Genomic DNA, 19,808 nt, shown 5'->3' with positions numbered 1-19,808 from the left:
TTTTTTAAGTTAAGAAGAAACATTTTTTAAATCGGAATACTATACACGACCAAATGTAAACAAGATCAATAGATTAATGATATTGCAAGTATAAATGTGTCTGAATACAATAAGCTATGCAACTTTGTAAAGGAAATTATTGTTAAATTTAGTGATGTCCCCACTGAGAAGATTAATGCCATATCTATTTATTTTATAGGCTACTTATAAGTTAGGCTAAGAAAAAAAAAACGTTGTTCTCTCCCGATAATCATATATTAACTATATATTATTAATCATGTTTTCTATTATCCACTATTGTATATGATAACGATTATTTGTTTCTATGCCTTTTTGTTGCCTCACATGTTTAAGTAATATTATGTATACCTCATGTTGTCATGTATTGTGACCTGAGAGAAATAAAATGAATTGAATTGAAGAATTCAACGCCCCTAGTGAGGCTCGAACCCTCATCGGTTAGAGGCAAGCTGTTTTAGTACAAAGACTCCATTTTAAATGATAAAAGATAATAACATTTTGAAATCTTACTCAGTAATCGAATGGCTCAACTTTTTTCCCCACTTGTCCTAAAAGAAGGCTTGTAAGACATTTGAATAGTCTTAATTACGCTTGTGTTGATTTCTTATTTTTAGTTTAAAACGAATGGAAACCTTCTTAACAACATGCATGTTCACCTGATTCAAACAAGCTAGGATATGGGGATCTTGAAAACAATTCCAAACTTCTGCCTATAGGATTAACTAGTGCGGATGTTGTACTGACTAATTTGTTGTCGATTACAATAACTGAAGGCCCAATTTCATTATACCAGTTCAGGCTATAAATGAAAATATTTCGTTTTCAAAACACAAAGTCGCATTCCTGAGAACATGTAAACGCAACGCAAAGCGCCAGAACTCCCACTCTACGTTTTAAGAAAAGCAAAATCGCAACTTGTGTATAAAGACAATAGTTTTGGCAAGAGGCCCTCGCCTATTTTCGTCAGTATCAGCGTTGACCTTTTATGAAGTTCATTCGGTTTTAGCAAGTACACGTAATTTATTAGATTATTTTATTGTTGCTTTAGAAATTGTTCGAAAGTAGACATTGTGAGTAAGTAAAGTAAAACACACATGGAAATTTTACCATATATCTATTGTTTTGATTACTGCCCCATTTTAATCATAAATGATGCGGCAAGATGCCCTAAGATATTAAAGGAGATAAGATATAGCGGGAGACCTACGCTACTTTTGGTTTTTATTGATAATACGACTCAAGTTCCGGATTTAATAACGAAGGGAGATCGATAATTATCTCGGGCAACCACCGGTCTTTTGCAAGCCAGGTGAACAACTTCCTTACTTTAAAGAAATCTATACTCAACAGGACTCGAACAAACAGCGGTGTGGGACAAGCAAAAGTAGAATTCCCCGGAAGCACAGAGCACCCCTAACACAGCCAGAGGGACATGCATCGCAACGTTTTAAGTCCCACAACAAAAGGAAACTGTAACGGAAAATTCAAATCCAAAACAATTCAACAACAAGTCAGTGATCTTTATCACTTGTCTAAGTTAATCCTGAATTTCTGATATTTATTTATTTATTTATTTATTTATCTCATTCATTTACAAACATATAAAATTTCATACAGACTAAAACAATTGTAAATGACCGTTCTAAATAGAACTATAAGAAACAATATACATACTCACATTTAAAAACATACAACAACAAACTTCATACTCCCAATAATCACGAACAGCTTCCAACTGCGTTTGTCATGCATTAAAACATCGATGTTATAGCTTACATGAAATTTACGGACTCCGCTGATATTTATTCAGCAGGTTTTAAAATATTTCATAGACGTTTTTAGGGATTTTGATACTGTGACATAGCGCCTGCTGATTAAGATTAACATGACAACAACACGTCAAAAAGAAACTTTAAGACGCATAATGACTATATCAAATTTCAACTTCGGATTAATAGTCTTGGTGCAATTTGTAAAAGATAAAGATAAGATAAAAAGGTTTATATTCCCATCCCATAAACTGGGGTAGATAAATAAATTGTTTACGGTTGTGGACCCGGGCGATGCATGCACGCATATCATAATCTTTTAAACTAGTTCTTTACATTATTTTTAATTTAAAAACTTTTGCAAATAATTTGATTTTAGATGTATATATCTGATATAAACAAAATACATGTAGGCAAAATAAAATGTTAAAAAAAGCGAAGAAAAATAAATTAAGTTAACGTGATTGATCGCATTTAGCTAACGTTTTATTGTTGTGAGGATGAATGATTGTTTATATATACACAGAAAACACGAATTTCAGCGTCTTATAGCTTTGTATTTACTTTATCTCGTCGACACTTGAATCATTTTTTTTTCACGCTGGTATGCGTATCATTTACAGGTTCAACTAACCTTTCTTTTGATAATATTTTGTTCATTTGAAAACATCAACAAAACTGTAATTGAAATTTGCAAAAGCTAAACCTCTCAGCCATTAAATTTATCTTTCATTTTATGACTGAAATAGTATCATTTTAATCATTTAATATTTTCCTTATTCTTGATGTTTTGCAGTAAACGTAGTGTCTGCTTGCTTAGTTTGCAGTTTACTAACTCGAAATCTTATTGATGTGGATATAAAGCTATTTGTTTGGCCGTGGGAATGAATGATGTGGACAGATATCTTAACATGCATGTAAACAAAATGATTAAAGCATTTACATATAACTATTACTAAACAGTTTCAAAGTTAATATATGACATATTAAATATCTCAATTGTATATAATCTGGAATTTCGCCGTAGAAGTGTGTAAAAGAATATATAAATAAACCAAACAGTATTGTTCACAACGAAAACGAAAATGTGTTCAGTTACATGTACATCTTATGTACCGACACAAAATTTTTCGAAATTAGCATGCAAGGCTTACAACAACGATGCTTTCGATGGCATAAAAAGTGAAAAGAAGTTGGAGATAGAAACAGACAATGATAATAGAGAAGATAAACAGTTTCGTGGCCAAGACAATGCCGAGAGAATTGAAAACGATGATGGCGATATTGAGGCTGAGGGAAAAATGGAGAGCACTTACAGGATGCATTATAAAGTTGGAGATGTTCCTGCACCCCATCTTTCATTCATGTTTGGTCTTCAGGTAAGTATTTATGTTTTAGTAATAGCTCTTTTCTATAAGTGACTCTGAAATTAATTTGTTATATTTAAACTTTCTCGTCTATAAACGTAAAGAGGTGACAGAAGTTACAAAAGTTTCTTAATCAAGCCTCCACAAACCGAAGGGGAAAATTAGTAAGGGGATCCGAATAGGGGGACAAGAACAGGGCTGAACATTCCTGAGGCATTAATGGGAAAACGAGTGATTAGAGCAGTTCCATCCAACGAACTGTCAGGTTCTGAATGCTATTTGCAATAGTAGTACAACATCTAATGATGCATCCCGGATAAAGTCGAAGTAACGAAATACTTTGGGATCAACATAAACAATAACTTGAAATTCTTACATCAATCAGATCACTAAGAACAGGAACTCCACCTCAGCTTTGTTGCGGTTGCCGGCGAAAACTAAGACCTCTGTCACTGGACCATGAGAAGACCGCTTATAGAAAACGTTTGTGTACTTCATGACCCACAGACAGGTGATTACATTAATTCGCTAGTGAAGATTCAAATGACAGCTGCATTTATTGTATTTTCTAACTACCAGACAACCAAGGCTGTCTCCAACATGCTTGCCACTACTATATGATCAAGGAACTCGGGCCAAAATGACTATGATATACTTAGGTATTTACCACATTACCTTTTTTGACATTTTATCCACTCCTCATACAATAAATATCTCACCATATCTGTTTGCTGTAGTTGTAAAGGTAAACAAAGATGATTTCAATTCAAGGCTAAAAATCATGTAACACGCGTTTGCATACATGGCTGCCGTTTATACTCAAGGACAGATTGTATGACAAAATATAAATTAAGATGTAGATTTTATAGATAATGCGCGATTAATTAAAGTGAAATGCGCAAAACGAGTTGCACTCTACTTCCTGCAAAATACGACATAACTTTATGTATTTGTTTGTATATGATAACGTGTACTAGTGAGGATGACGTGTTTCGATCAAAATGTCTGTTACAGCGGAACAGCCGTATGCCACAATTTTACAACATTATTACATAATCACATACGATTGTACATAACGTAACTCTTTTAAGAGTTTAATACAGGAGTCAAATCCAAATTAATTTTTGAATAAGATTTTAACGGGAACACTTTCATCATTTCTACAGTAGTCAAATCCAAATTAGTTTTGAAGTACAACATTGTATACCACTCAATTTACATTCCATCGTCTACTCTCAAGATAACCAGGTCATATAAAGGGAAGAACGTTACATTCTTGTCAGAACTTTTTTTCTGCGTCATTTGATGCTGTAGTGTACATTAAGAACTAAACATAACCAATCACCATCAGACATTAATTTAACTGTTACACCTTCATACATGCGTCGATATGTTCTCAAAAAACCTTACCTAGAAAATAAGAATCGTGTTATTTCTTTATTGGCACGGTTACATGAAATTAATGATTAATTTTCTTCTTTTCTCTGTTTCACAAAAAATAAGCCTCCAGACATCATGCAAACTATATGAGCCGTGCCATGGGAAAACCAACATAGTGGGTTTGCGACCAGCATGGATCCAGACCAGCCTGCGCATCCGCGCAGTCTGGTCAGGATCCATGCTGTTCGCTTTTAAAGCCTATTGGAATTGGAGAAACTGTTAGCGAACAGCATGGAGCCTGACCAGACTGCGCGGATGCGCAGGCTGGTCTGGATCCATGCTGGTCGCACACCCACTATGTTGGTTTTCTCATGGCACGGCTCATATTAATCTTCAGACGTCATTCTTTGTACTTTTAAGCATTCCAACACTACAAAACAATCTATAAAGACAGTTAGTATCAGTTAGTATGGCACGTATACTAGTACAAAATATGAGATGTTATGCTACATAAGAAAAACAATCTGTTTGGAAAAAAAAACACCGTCTGAAAATAACCTGTGAGTAATCATTTCTTGCTTTTTTGTATTTTTTTTTCGAAACCTTATCATTTCGTAAGAAATAAGAATAAAGTAGATGGAATAAGCACACATTCTAAACTGCCAACTAAGATATCATATGAAAACTACGACAAAATTCTCATTCTCTGCGCTTGACATCGGCAGTATATTATATTATTTCGTAAGATTAATATCGTGGGGGTTTAAATGGATGTGCTTACATAATAATGTACGAGTTAAACTGGATTTTCTTTATTCACCTTTCATGCAAAATGCAACAGTAAGCTAAACAGCTACAAGGACACGGTAAGTACGAAAACGTGATCATATTTAATTAAGGTAAAGAACGACGTTCGATGAAATCTTATGCACTAACACCTTCAACGGTTGGTATCATTTTAATAAGTAATAGAAATAATGTAAAAACCTTTTAAATTTTGATGCCAAAAAAATGAAAGAAAAGAATTCAAAATAAAGTTCACTTTATGAAATGAAAATTGAGCCGTGCCATGAGAAAATCAACATAGTGGGTTTGCGACCAGCATGGACCCAGACCAGCCTGCGCATCCGCGCAGTCTGGTCAGGATCCATGCTGTTCGCTGACGGTTTCTCTAATTGCAATAGGCTTTGAAAGCGAACAGCATGGATCCTGACCAGACTGCGCGGATGCGCAGGCTGGTCTGGAACCATGCTGGTCGCAAACCCACTATGTTGATTTTCTCATGGCACGGCTCAAATGTCTAACCCATGATGAGATTACATTTTTGAACACGGCTTACAGCTATGGGTTTCCCCTTTCCAATGGTTTGTAAGATAGCTGTTTAGAAATTATTGCCGAGCAAGATGTTTTCTCACAAGTGCAGAAAACTTGTTGCTATTCGGGTTAGTAACTCCGGAACAAAATATGCGAAAACAACAGGTAAACAATGTTTTGGCTCAGAAAAAAAACCAACAACATTATTTACAGCACGTTATCCCGAATAATACAATAGTTATTATCTCTTCCTTTGATATCCCTGACACAATCCCTGTACACGTTTGTTGCCATAACAATAAATTGAATTTCTTGCAAGACTAATATAAGGCAGTTCAAGACCGAACTTATTTAGAGAATCAACGACTGCAAAATGCAACGTAGGGGCGCCGATTTCAGTCATTTTTAGGTGTACATACTTTTATCCCCTTATGTATCAAAATAGTGACAAGCATTGTCTACAGTGAACATTCCACTCTAAACAGCTCTGTATTTCAGAAAATTTCACATTGATCTACTGTTAGAAGACAAGGCCTACACTTTTCTATAATCAACCCGCAAGTTTTTCAAATATGACTGATAGATTTATAATAACTGATGTTTCATAACTTATTTGATCGCTACAATTTTTTTTATAATCGTTAATCTTACACATTTGTCGTGTTCAGTGAATCAATCGTGTATGACTGCGAAACCCGGTGGTCAGCGTCACGACGACACCATACCTGTTACTCTTTTTATTATCGCATAACAATAATTTCATTACATCCGGATAGGTTTTGAAAATAAAAAAATGGCACTGAAAACCATAAAATGTGAGTGTTTTTTGTACATAACGTTCTTTTATGCATGGAAATACTGTTTTTACACAAACATGCAAAAATTACTTTTTTTAAACTACACAGGCAGTTGTTGTAATGCAAAGTTAATAAATTTATATTTTCTTATATTTACAAACCTTTTCAAGCACAAATTTTATCATTGATGTACAGGAAATATCAAACAAAGCTTTTCTAAATTTCTTGCATTTTCATTGACACAGAAATTAACTCGTAATCCATCAGGTGCTTCAAAGAGGGTTTCTTGCCTATACCAAGGTTATCCGGGTAGGAGATCGCCTTAAGATAAGCTCGTGCGTCGTATAATGACGTCATAGTGCATGGGCGATTTTTAATTTACAATATCTTAAAAAATACTGCAATTATCTCAACGGTTAGCAAGAAAAAAAGATTTAACATGACTGCCTGAATAAGACAGTTGTTTTTCCAATCCTCAGCACAGCGTGGATAAAAAGCCCTCGCTAGCATTCGATTTTTCATTCACGATTCGCTGAAAAAGCACCTTGATTACCTGTATAATCGGAACCTGAACGTAAATTTAGGTGCTTACGTACGTACTTGTTTGCACCATTTGTCAAAGTGAATGTGGTTCATTATCCTGTCATGAAAAGCAAACGAAATAAATATAACTTAAAGCAAAAACGGTTACAAGGACAAGTAAATATGAAAATCTGTTTGTTTTTAATTAGTAGAACAAGGTGAGGGTAAACTGTCTTAACTTTAAATCTAGCAAGTGTCATTCCTTTGTAAGTACCTAAACACAGGATAAAATAGCCCGCTTTCTGCATGTATGAACATGATATATTATATAAATAACACGAGGGTGATATGAGATAGTGTCAACCTAGGAAAAGTAGTAACACACCAGGAGCATTTATGAACCGAACACGACCCTGTTAATACTAATGCTAACCTTCGATATCAAAGGGTGGCATTGACGTTTGAGTTTTGGGTCAAGTAATACTTTTCTTTTGTATTAAAACCCGTTTGATGGATGGCTGAGTTACAGACCGGACATATAAAAAGCCCTGTTGGCCTTCATTCTGACTTAAGTACTTGATCTTCTAAACGAAGATCTGAGAACGACCCATTCACATACGTCTTCTGTATATTTTGGATTTCCAGTATTGCTATTTTTATTTTAACCAATCAGACAACTTGTTCGAATGTCAAAGAGTAAGAAAAATGTGCAGTCATTCCAGGGCTCGAACCCGGGACCTCTCGGGTACAAAGCAAGTGGCCTACCGAATGAGCTAACAGGCTATCTGACACATTACGACATAAGAACTGTAAATATCAAAAGTCAAGGCTACAGGTAGATTTGCAAAATGTTGCAAGTTAAGCTCTGATTAGCTAGCGAAAGGGTCATCAGAACGAGGCTTTGAATAGGTCGTTCTCAGATCCTATGCGTAGCGTAATAGGAGATGTACTTTAGTCAGATTGTGTTGGCCTTTGACCTCCAAGTGAGACATCGGCTTGTGAGCTAGGGATCTGTGTCAAGACGCATCGACTCCTTATGTGAAACATTTGTGCCAAGTAATATTAAAATACATTATGAATGACATAGTTATGGGCCGGACACGAAAAATGGACGGAGTGAATGACGGACGGATAGATGGACGGAAAATTGCAATCCTATGATTTCTAAAACTGGTTTTCAGTCATCAGGATACTAATGACTATAGAATTTACTCGACATCTATATTTAGAAATATTAGTAAATTGCTTACGATAGCTATTTCATTGATGCTAAAATCATATGAAAAATGATCACGGGAAGTTTGCACAAAAATCATAAATCTACCGTTTAATGTAAAGAGAGCCAAATTACCATTATATAGTTGATTCGATAAAATCAGTATCAGCTATAAGTTTATTGTTATTTTTATATATTGCTGTTAATGTATGAAACAAGTTATTCGTAGCCGAATAACTCGTTACTATAATGAAAAAGTTACGACAGTTTTCCGTGTAGCCGCGCCATGAGAAAACCAACATAGTGGCTTTGCGACCAGCATGGATCCAGACTAGCCTGCGCATCTGCGCAGTCTGGTCAGGATCCATGCTGTTCGCTTTCAAAACCTATTGCAATTAGAGAAACCGTTAGCGAACAGCATGGATGCGTAGGCTGGTCTGGATCCATGCTGGTCGCAAAGCCACTATGTTGGTTTTCTCATAGCGCGGCTCATTTATTAATTCATTAAAACTGTTGGATGCAGACAATGCGAACTGATAATTATGCAAACTATGTGTACAATAGTTTTCCTAGTTGAAACGGTGCGAAGTTAATAGTCAACAAGCAAGTTTGCTTACGTATATTATATAGACTCACCTGCGTACAATATATACTCTAGAAATCGGTCATTTGGCATAATAAGAAACAGAATACGCTTAAGGCTGATGCAGAAACATTTCACGGAGTAGAATATATCTTTGTGTATTGGAAAATTTATACTGATCATGCAGCTACGTGATATTGCATATATAGGCATGTAATGTAGAATAATTTAAATATTGAGCAAAAACTTCACGAAAGAACGGCGATGACAGTCAGCGGTAATTGTCTAAAATCAGGGAACAAAATATCTAATATGGAAAATAAATTGCCGCGTCACACAGATCAGGAAAACTTTGTGTGCGAAGAGGGTGGCGTTTTGTTATTAAATGGATGTGTACAACCAGAGAGAAACTGCAGTTGTGGCATTATTGACCAAACAGGGCATACTACCTCAAGACGAGATCAAACCATCAAGATTAATTATGGATCAAAATGTGACGCGTTAGGACTGAATTTTGATACAGAACCAGACAACAATGATATGCATTATAAAGTATCAGATGTACCAAATGTTTTTTCAGCTTTTATATTTGGATTGCAGGTAAATTTCTGTTTTGTTGCTAGCTTTTACCATTTGGTATATATTCCATGTAGAAAGAAGCGAAATGCAGAAGTATTCGCTATAAGAAACATGTTTAAAAGGCGTTCACTAAAGAGAGGTAGCATCATTAAATTGGCGATCCAGTTTAACCTTAGTTATAAATTGATATATCTTTATCGCCGGACTGTTGCTCGCAAATTAGACAACGTCTGTCAAAATGTTTCACGATGTCTCTCTCATGACCAATTAATTGGAATACGATTGCGTTGCGTATCCATGGACATACAGAACGCTGTGTAAGTGTAAAAATAGAATTCTTGCATGCCGGACAGGATGTTCTCGTGTTTTTGCCGGTGCTGGTCGTGTTTTGCCGGTGCTGGAAAAACTCGTCTTACATCCCAGCTAGGTGTAAAATGACTCACCTGCAATGAATGAATAAATTCAAACGGTATTGGTGCACGGAAATGGCAAATTTATCATGCCCGGCTGCGTACTGAGTGTAGCTCTCTGAACCAACATCTCAAGAAAAACATCTATCCTTCACCCCTTTTTCAGTGCGGAAGCATTGAGAGCAATCATCATTTCTTCTTTGAATGTCCAGGTTACAACGATATCCGTAGAAGACTCCTTCAAACAACCTCCAGCTTCTGCACTGTCACTCTGCACACTCTTCTGTACGGTGACCAGAATCTTAGCGATGACATCAATAACAGTATATTCCTAGCAGTTCAAAACTACATTAGGGAAAGTAAACGTTTTCCATGAGCTTAACTACATTAAGAAACTTTCCATTTTGCTCCAAACCTTCATCAATCCAAACCAAACCTCATACATTTATTTCTGTTTCCTCTCATTTCTATTGGACGCCTTTTACTTCACTATTTATATTATTATTTGTTTATGCAGATCTTATTATCGGAAGGAATCTTCTTAATATGCATAAAATTTCTTTCATTTTTTAATGTTATAATTACTAATTACAATAAACTTCTATTTTCTAATCTCGATTTTTTTTTCAAAACATTGTCCTAACTTGATACTAATGTTTCATGTCATTTTTTCGATTCAATGCATATCAAATAAATTTTTGTTCCATAACACATTTCAAACAAACTGCCAAATTTACTGTAAGTTATCCCATATAGGAGAAGACCTTTATAAGCTTAGCTTTCGGATCTAATCCTTTTCAGCATGTATGATAACAATATTGTAAATTGTAAATTGTAATATGCACATATGTTTGAAATAAAATATGTTTAAACTAAATTCAAACGGTATTATAATAAAATAGTGCTTAAAAAGAAAAAAAAAATAAACAATCGTTTTATTTTATTTCTTCTATTAACTGAAGAATACGATATCTGTCACTAGTTGAAAGTGCGGATGGAAATATCTGGCTCTCCGGTAACTCGGAAGATCCTCGTTACCGGCTGCAGAGCCTCGTTACCGACCAAACACTTCAACCAGTAAGAGATTCTTACAGTATTACATCTGCGAAATTGAGCCTTAGGTATAGATCTACGTTACTTTCCCCTCATGATTAATGTACTATTTATGTGAGTATGAATATGTATGTTGCGACAGTGAAGGATATTATCGTTGCACTTTGCGCATTACATAAATTGATCTAGAAACCGAATTACGATTACAAAAACACTGATCTTTGTTTGCCAAGTGCGCTAAGAAATAAAAAGAGATCAACCTTAAGAAAAAATGGAAGTAATCTTTTTATTACATAATCAAAATTCTAGTAAATATATGATTATAGACAAAATAATTCGACCAGCGTCTGCTATACTTTAAACGACGTTAAACATGTGATAAAATAATTTTAGGAGTTTTTTTCTATTTCAGCAAGTTTTACTCAGTATCAGTTCTACAATTTCTATTCCATTGATCGTTGCCAATGAGATATGTGCTGGTGACCTTGACCTTGTGAAGTCAGAAATTATGTCTACGTTCCTGTTCATGTGTGGTGTGTGTACCATCTTGCAAACTGCTGTAGGGGTTAGGTAAGTTTTCATAATACCAGGAATGACTTGAAATGACTTCCACTTTTGACGCCTATAGCATTCCAAATTCTAATATGCTTTCCTCTGTTAAACACTCTTACTCTAAAATGACGTCACGTTAACGTGCGGTGACGTCAGTGTTTTGTTGCGACCAAGAAAGAGCGCTACTATATTTTATCTACTGTTTTAGATTAAGGGCATATAAGAATCGAAATAATTTATAGCAAAAGTGTGTTTTAACACTATTTATGCACTCGGGCGGTAATACGTCGTACAAATAATTTAACCCGGGCTGCGCCCTCGTGCAGTTATTACGCCCGACGTATAACCGCATATCGTGCATAAATAGTGTTAAAGCACTCTTTTGCTATAAATTATTTCTTAAATAAAAAAAGAAAAATGTTTTTGCCAATTTATCACAATAAATAACGTCATGTCTAAAACAAAACACATGTAATACATAAGCAAGGTTTCACGTACGGGAGATTTATTTAGATATAAAGTGGACTAGTATATTAAATAAACACACCTAGAGTAATGACAACTTCACCGACAAGAAGTCAAGGTCAATAGTTTACAGATAAGGATATATAACCTTTCCCATAATAGTGCCTATCTTCGTAAAGGTAATTTGTAACCCAGGTAGAAGGTAACATACTCGATGTCATTTAAAATGCACAATCAGATGGATGACTTGTCATCACATGAACATTTATGACCCACCTTGCATTGTACGTACTGCTTCTGATATGTAAATTAACCAGAATAAATGTGCAAAACTACTCCACTTTGAAAATATAAAATTTACTAGTAATAGCAGTCCTTACTAGCTCATTGCACAATTAGGTCGTTAGTCTAGACGTTTGTATATATACAGTTTGAATATTTTTATGCACGCTCAGCAGATTAGCTAGTCTGGCTACCGACTAGATAATCTCTCTCTTTTTTTTTTTTTTTTTTTAGAAAAATAATCTGTAAATAATTCTGACTTCATCAGTCCTGGCTCTGATTATCTAATGTTTTGAGAAGAAAAGGGACATAATTATACAAAATTTGAATAGTCTCAAGAGTTCTCTCCTATGAACAAAACATTAGGTCTGAACAGAGACTACAGATTAGCTGGCAGAACAACATAAGAATCAAGATTGGACTGAACTTACGGCCAGCAATTTTTACTAATAGGAAATTATTCTCAGTTTCAAAAAAAAAAAAAATACATTTGAGTACGAAACCCACTTTTTAAAACTGTAAACACACGGGTCAAATAGGTGCAAAAGCATTGCAAATATTTCATTACATTTTGCGATAAATGATAAGTCTGAAGCTCATTTTATTTAACAATTTTATATAAAGGACTGTGTCACATGCAGTATGTATGAATAGTACATTTCTTCATTAGAGGAGAAGGTACTGTATCTTGTACCAAGTGTACAATGCGTTTGTAGTTTTATTTGAAGTGCTAATTGGCTAACCCATTGTGTGGTTGATATCGAAATAACTCAAGACTTGGAGTTCGAAGTCTGACATAAGGCACCACTTATTGGTGACCCTAAATATTGTCTTGATAATACGTGTCAGTATATTTTGAGCACGTCGCCGATATTTCTTGATGAGTATTCGTTGTAGGGACGACCGATCTCTTTCTCCAATACATTTTTGGATAAATCAATTGCGTGTTTTATTTCTGCTATTTAGACTGCCAATTATTCAAGGAGGATGCCACAAATTTATACCAGCAGTTGCAGCACTGATGGCCTTACCCATTTGGAAGTGTCCAGATCTTAGTCCAGTAGAATCTATGGGTGTTACAGGTAACGGATCCGAGGCAAATTTTACTCTTGTACCAAGATTTACAGATGATGAACGGACTACAATGTGGCAAAGCAGAATGAAAGAGGTAGAATGATAAGAACATATATATATTTAAAGTAAAAAAGGTGAACATGTGCTCATCATTTGAAAAAGAAGTTTCTTGTATTACTTTGCATATACTAGCGCATTCTTGTTCAAGTGGAAGAAAAACTCGATTTACTAATGCATTTCAAAGGTACTTCTAAATGACTGTCAGATCCTACTGTGTGAAATACGGGATAAAAACTGAAAACGTACTGTAGCAATTTATTTCCTGTGAACACTCTGTTAAATGAACTGAACTAGTTAAGCCGGATTAAACGTTTTTTTATGATAAGTTTGATAAGGTTCATCTTCAGAATAAATGACAAATATCAACATACAAGACACATATTCTCACGCTGTACAGAAAACATTAAGATTTTGCGTTTTTTTTTTTATTTTGACAGATTCAGGGAGGAATTATTCTTTCAGCCTTGGTTCAAGTAGTGATCGGATGCACAGGAATTCTTGGCTTGATTTTAAACTTCATTGGACCTATTACTATTGTTCCTACAATAACATTGGTCGGACTCTCACTCATTGATGTAGCACTACGATTCTGCCAAGTTCACTGGGGAATTACCAGCTTGTAAGACAAACAACATTCTTTTCTAATTCAAATTCAAATGACAAATCTTATCGTTGGCGCAATGCCATTTATGTAATAGGGTTATTAGATTTGAATTTACTCATCTTTTAAACTTCATTTAACAATGGACTCTTTGACCACAAAAAATGCCCATTTCAATTTAATTTCACTATATTTTGAAACAAAAAGGCAAAATTTGGGTTGCGCTGCTCATGCCTATCAAAGGCTGCTAAATGATAATTTGTTGCGTGTTTGAAGCTCTACATTATAGCATTGCTTTTATTTATATAGGACATCAATAATTAAGTATCTGACGGGTTCCTGTGCTATTTGGGACACCCCTTGTATACAATATAAGAGTAAAAAGGGTTTGCAGTTAAAAGATTATTAGCTTTGTGTCAAGAAATATGCATTTTTTTCGATTGTGTAATACTACACGTCTAAAAGTGTATTTCCTGATACAAATCCAATAGCTTGTAACTATTTGTAACTTCTGTTTACATAATTCTATCATTAACCTGATTCGCGCCATCCATGCATAATGTGAGACTTTCCGAGAAGCTACTTAATCTTTCCGAAGTGATAATCTTGACAACATGTCATATTTAGAAATGAAAATGATTTATACACGAAAGTTAGACGGGAGGATAATATTTTTTTTAAGTGACAAACAATGTCACGTCAAAATCCTCGTCTTTTAGTTACAACCATTGTCAGAAGTGGCTGGCATGTGATACAACATTTTAATAAAATTTCGTGAAAACTAATGCCAAAATTTGAAAGGTGGAAGATGACTCACGGCCTGATTACAAGTTTGCTGTTATTTCTACCTTCTAGAACGGCTCTTTCGCATTGTAGCTTAGAACCTATATCACCATTTGCACTTTACGCCTCTTTTATAAACGATAACAGTAAAATATCTTACTGCCAAATTTATGTCGTTTTTTTTTTCTGTGCGGTCTCGTAAGAATTACTATATAGGGATAACGCATGTTTTTTCGTGATATAACATCTGCAGAATCCCGAGGGAATGGCTGGTACCCGAGCCGTTAGAGCAAGGGTACCAACAATTCCCGAGGGATTCTGAAGATGTTACAACACGAAAAGAACATTCGCTAACGCTATTCTAGCATGAAACGCGTAAAAATCAAGTAAATAAATATATATTCTTCAACGTCATTAAATTTCCATGAAATGCACGGTAAAGTCTACGTTGTTTTGTCACATTGACGGCATTTCATTTTGAATTATCTGTTTTGGGGCCATAATACGTTTACGCTCTGCCACGGAGCGTGCATATATAAAAAGGTGTTATAACAGCACGTGAGCGCGAGAATCTCTCTGTTAACACACGTTTTCTCTTCTGTTAAAACACCCCCGAAAAGTGACAATAACAGCAGTTTTATGCTAGAATCGATTCAAACACCTGACACATATTAAAGCCATTCATGACGTTGTAAATAGACAAACCAGATCTCTTACTTCACATATATAATGACGATTTATCTAATATGCACATATTAGATAATAAATAGAAGTTAATAGAATTTAAATACATATTGTGTATTACATTAATGCTAAAATATTTCTTAAGTTCAGGATTTAGTAGTTGAAATATTCAAAATGCCTTTCTTGTTTATAGTTTCAGACTCAAGCTTTGAATGGTATTGTTCATGTGATAAATAATATATTAAATTCGTGTACTTGCTGAACATGATGAACTCGTTAAAAATATTTAGTATTAAAACTACACCCATTATATGAGCCGCGCCATGAGAAAATCAACATAGTGGGTTTGCGACCAGCATGGATCCAGACCAGCCTGCGCATGGATCCGCGCAGTCTGGTCAGGATCCATGCTGTTCGCTAGCGGTTTCTATAATTGCAGTAGGCTTTAGAAGCGAACAGCATGGATCCTGACCAGACTGCGACTGAGTTGCATTATGTAAGTCACGGATGAAAGACTTCTGAAAAGTAACTGCAACTTTTTCTCTATTTTCAGAACTGTTTGTTTGGTTTTTCTGTTTTCTTTGTACATGAGTGAAATCAAGCTACCACTTCCGGCATATAGCAAGCGAAGGAAATGTCATATAACGATGTATCCAGTATTTAAATTGTTACCGGTAATAGTTTATTTTATATATGTGCACTATTAAATATATACCATTCTAATACAACAGTACCTCGCATTGCACGTGGTTTCTTAGAAACCGCGCACTGTATTATATATTGCTGTTGTTAATAAATTGAAAATTGAGTGTAATTATTTTCTTCATATCGTGATACAAGTAACCATTATTTCTCCCGTATTCATTAATTTCAGTTGAAGTTATTACTTGTAACTATGTAGAGACATATACAATGTATATGTAAAATATGAGATGTGATATGCAGGGCTCGAAAATATGTATTTAGGGCTGTTTAGGTGTGGATTGACCCTATCATTTGGCACTGTTTGATTAGTATTTGCTTCAGTTCCCGACAACCACTGGGTTGATAGCCGTTTGGGATTGTTTCCCTATTAGTGTGTAATGCTGGCTGAATATTTAAATTGTTGCTGTTTACAGCAGTTCGGCATAAACTGGGAAGGGGGACACTTGGCTTTGTCATGGGTTCGGGTTATGCCATGGGTTCTGCTTTGAATAATTTGTTCTACACATTCCGGGTAGGAACTTTCGTCCGCCGGCTACTCGTGATTTAATGAAACATTCACATTTACAGTTTACTCAAATTTTATGCTAGTTCTCCGACCTATGATCTCATACCCATGCTGAATAAATTTGTAGATTGTTATTGCTAACAGGTAATACTGGCTGTGGCTATCTCTTGGGGCGTATGCGCAATTTTAACCGTTACAGACAGACTTTCTTCAGATCCGAAGAGTCAGGAATATTTCACTCGCACGGACGCAAGGACAAATGTTCTTGAGACTGCTGAATGGTTCTTCTTTCCGTATCCAGGTATTTTTTCTGTTTGTATTGCATGTTCTCTTAGACAAAATATGTGTTTTTTGAAACTAACTTGGTCGCAAAACTGCTAATGCTCTTTACAAATGACGATGGATTAGGCTTTTTTTATTTCAGGCCAATGGGGTCTACCGACTGTTAGTATCGCCAGTTTTATGGCAATGCTTGCCGCAACTATGACATCTATCATAGAGTCTGTGGGTGATTACTACGCATGCGCGAGAATATCTTGTGTTTCTCCGCCTCCTACACACGCGGTCAATAGAGGTATTGCTATTGAAGGTTTTGGCAGCATTCTGTCTGGCATCGTGGGGTCCGGGGGTGCAACGACCTCGTACAGTCAAAATGTTGGTGCAATTGGATTCACCAAGGTAATGTATGATGATTTTTACTTTCTTCATATGTAATTTACTAAAATATTTAGCTCAGTCTGTCCGTCCGTCCGTAGGCGTGAACATGTTCTTCGAATGACATATCCTAGGAAATATATTGTATGTAAACAAAAGATTGCGTTATATTGATGTTTTGGAAACGTGTTATAGAAATATGTGAAAAATCTATACCAGTTCATGTAATGGATGCTAAAGAAGATTTCACTGTTTTTGATACAGGTAGCGAGCAGAAGAGCTTTCCAGGTTGCAGGTTTGATATTTTTACTGTGTGGACTGTGTGGAAAGTTTGGAGCTTTGCTAACTCAATTACCAGATCCGGTACTCGGTGGTATCGTCCTCGTCAGTTTTGGAATGGTTACAGCAGTAGGACTGTCGAACCTTCAGTTTGTATCATTACAGTCCAGCCGGAATTTAGTCATCATAGGTACCTCATTGCTCATTGGTCTAATGGCTCCTAGATATATCGCCGCAAATCCTGGATGTATAAAAACAGGTATTTCTCAATCGAAAGAACAAACTTTTCCATTGCAGTCGTTTCTGACATTCTCTTGTTTAGTTATTTCAATAATCAATATGAATTAGATTTTATATCTAAATGTTAGTTTTCAGTAATATAAATATTAGCTGCTTTTGACTAATTTATCCTTTTGTCTTATTGTGTGATAAGCGCCAGAGACGATCGTATTTTGTATAATTGCAGATAATAACTATATAAAAGCATGTCTTCACGTATAAAGTAATGAAACATGACCTGATATGATTTCAGGTGACGATGAGGTAGATCGTGTTTTGACGGTGTTGCTCAGCACAGCAATGTTTGTGGGTGGATTTGTAGGTTTTGTTTTAGATAACACAGTCCCAGGTAAACAGTTATAGTGTGATTGATTCACATATAAATAATAAAGGTTTTATGTTGATCTCGTTTCAAGTAACAGGCAAAGTATTGATATTATTTTATTTGTGTTTAAAAACAAGAAGGTGTACAAACACATTTTGGCAATTAAATGAGATAAAAAACCTCAAAATTAAAAAACACTTTCAAAAGCTACAAGATTTAAGTTAACTTCTTTGGCACGACAGGGAAGCTGTTCAATATTAGCTGATACGATTTAGAAAACAACAACAACAACAACAACAGGATTAAGTTCATAATGACCAACACTTTCTACGTAGATCTTACTAAACATGCTACTAAAACATTATAACAGGAAAAAGCGTCTTAAAATTGTATTGAACTCCTCCAGTGAATATTTTAATTGTTTTTAAAAAAAACAGAGCAAAATGGATCAAAGACATATATGATAAACTTGAGAGCAGATAATATACAATATGCTTTGGGCTTTCATTATCATGGATTGGGAACTCCTCTTCTTACATCGAATTGCAATGAGCATAATAACTTGTAACACGTTCTTAATATATCTTAAATTAATCCTTATATCTGAAGGTTCTGATGAGGAAAGAGGGATAAAGTCTTGGAGGAAGACCTATACAGCGGACCCCAACAATGTCGATTCCATAGAGGATGATACTTACGACCTTCCGTTTATCATGAATTGCCTTAGACAGCATAAATGGACAACTTACATTCCATTTCTTCCAACATTCCGATTTAGTATTGGGAAATATCTAAAAGGCTTGTGCTCAAAGTGCAGAGACCGTTGATAATAAGAGACCAATGTTTTGTAGATACGGCATCAATATTTTATATTTTATTATTATTATTACACAGAAGAAATAGTACCAGCATACAACTATAATCATTCACTCATTATCGATGTGGATATTGTTTACGTGTATTATGCACTTGTACTCGATTGGGATAAAATACGATACTTTGTTACATATGTTATATCGGTTATGGGAATGCTATTTTATTAAAAAGAAATATAAAAGAATGTTTGTAATTTTGTTGTACAGTTTTGTTTGCTATATCACTTTTGAAGTAAAATCATGGTAGTGTAGTGATGATTCAAATGCTAGATGCTAAATACAGTAGAAAGAAAAAGCGTTGCCGTTTTGTTTTTAAAGGTGTTGTAAGGACATCGGACATGTGAAAGCTGAGCTAGGACCAGACGTTTAAAAGGGCGTAAGAAAGATAGTAAAAGATTATTTCTGGATGTATTCTAGTAATATGTACAAGTTTGTGAAGAAAAAAAAACATGACTTCATTGACATTTCTCATTCCCATTTCTATTGAAATGTAAACAATAATCATTTGTTGTCAGTTTCAAACATCCTTCCCCCCAGTGACGCAACAAAATATTTTACATGCCTTAGTAAATAATTATTATGTACGTGTGTTGCAAAAATGGTGCTTGGTCACAGTGGGGGAGAGGGGGTTGGGAAGTGTTCACAATTTAAAAAGAACTATCTACAGTACATTA

General features: G+C 35.1%; 2 protein-coding genes across 7 annotated transcripts in view; one reads left to right on the top strand and one right to left on the bottom strand.

Moving 5' to 3' along the window:
* LOC123564753 (E3 ubiquitin-protein ligase mib1-like) overlaps window positions 1–3,980 on the bottom strand; it is a 61,759-nt gene extending 57,779 nt beyond the window's left edge. The window contains exon 1 of one of the 2 annotated variants that reach the window (XM_053537399.1): window positions 3,833–3,980. In XM_053537399.1, the coding sequence (XP_053393374.1) occupies window positions 3,833–3,879 (47 nt within the window). In that variant the 5' untranslated portion in view covers window positions 3,880–3,980. Of the gene's footprint in view, window positions 1–1,699; window positions 1,854–3,832 lie in introns of those variants that run through there. The other variant, XM_045358533.2, reaches the window with a different exon arrangement.
* Window positions 2,569–19,430, top strand: LOC123564752 (solute carrier family 23 member 2-like). 5 transcript variants are annotated; one of them, XM_045358527.2, is made up of 11 exons: window positions 3,030–3,169; window positions 3,543–3,668; window positions 11,424–11,581; window positions 13,277–13,478; window positions 13,882–14,063; window positions 16,066–16,186; window positions 16,867–17,023; window positions 17,147–17,400; window positions 17,641–17,914; window positions 18,188–18,283; window positions 18,869–19,430. In XM_045358527.2, exons 2-11 carry the CDS (start codon window positions 3,654–3,656, stop codon window positions 19,084–19,086), a joined length of 1,677 nt encoding a protein of 558 aa, XP_045214462.2. In that variant the 5' UTR covers window positions 3,030–3,169; window positions 3,543–3,653; the 3' UTR covers window positions 19,087–19,430. The 5 variants fall into 5 exon arrangements, with proteins under 5 accessions (XP_045214461.2, XP_045214462.2, XP_045214463.2 ...); XM_045358526.2 differs by lacking the exon at window positions 3,543–3,668 and having other exon boundaries at window positions 2,569–3,169; XM_045358528.2 differs by lacking the exons at window positions 3,030–3,169; window positions 3,543–3,668 and adding an exon at window positions 3,676–3,816.
* The last annotated feature ends 378 nt before the right edge of the window (window positions 19,431–19,808 follow it).

This window comes from Mercenaria mercenaria, chromosome 2, assembly GCF_021730395.1.
Source record: "Mercenaria mercenaria strain notata chromosome 2, MADL_Memer_1, whole genome shotgun sequence".
Classification (NCBI taxonomy): Eukaryota; Metazoa; Mollusca; class Bivalvia; order Venerida; family Veneridae; genus Mercenaria; species Mercenaria mercenaria.
Note: the sequence above shows the minus strand (reverse complement) of the source record. Positions and strands in the feature narration are given on the sequence as shown.

Excerpts from the sequence above, each read along its gene's own strand:
- LOC123564752 (XM_045358525.2), top strand. The coding sequence starts at position 9,234 with ATGACAGTCAGCGGTAATTGTCTAAAATCAGGGAACAAAATATCTAAT. Across the intron at positions 16,187-16,866 it reads CAGTATTTAAATTGTTACCG|GTAATACTGGCTGTGGCTAT; the intron begins GTAATAGTTTAT and ends TATTGCTAACAG. Across the intron at positions 17,024-17,146 it reads GTTCTTCTTTCCGTATCCAG|GCCAATGGGGTCTACCGACT; the intron begins GTATTTTTTCTG and ends TTTTTATTTCAG.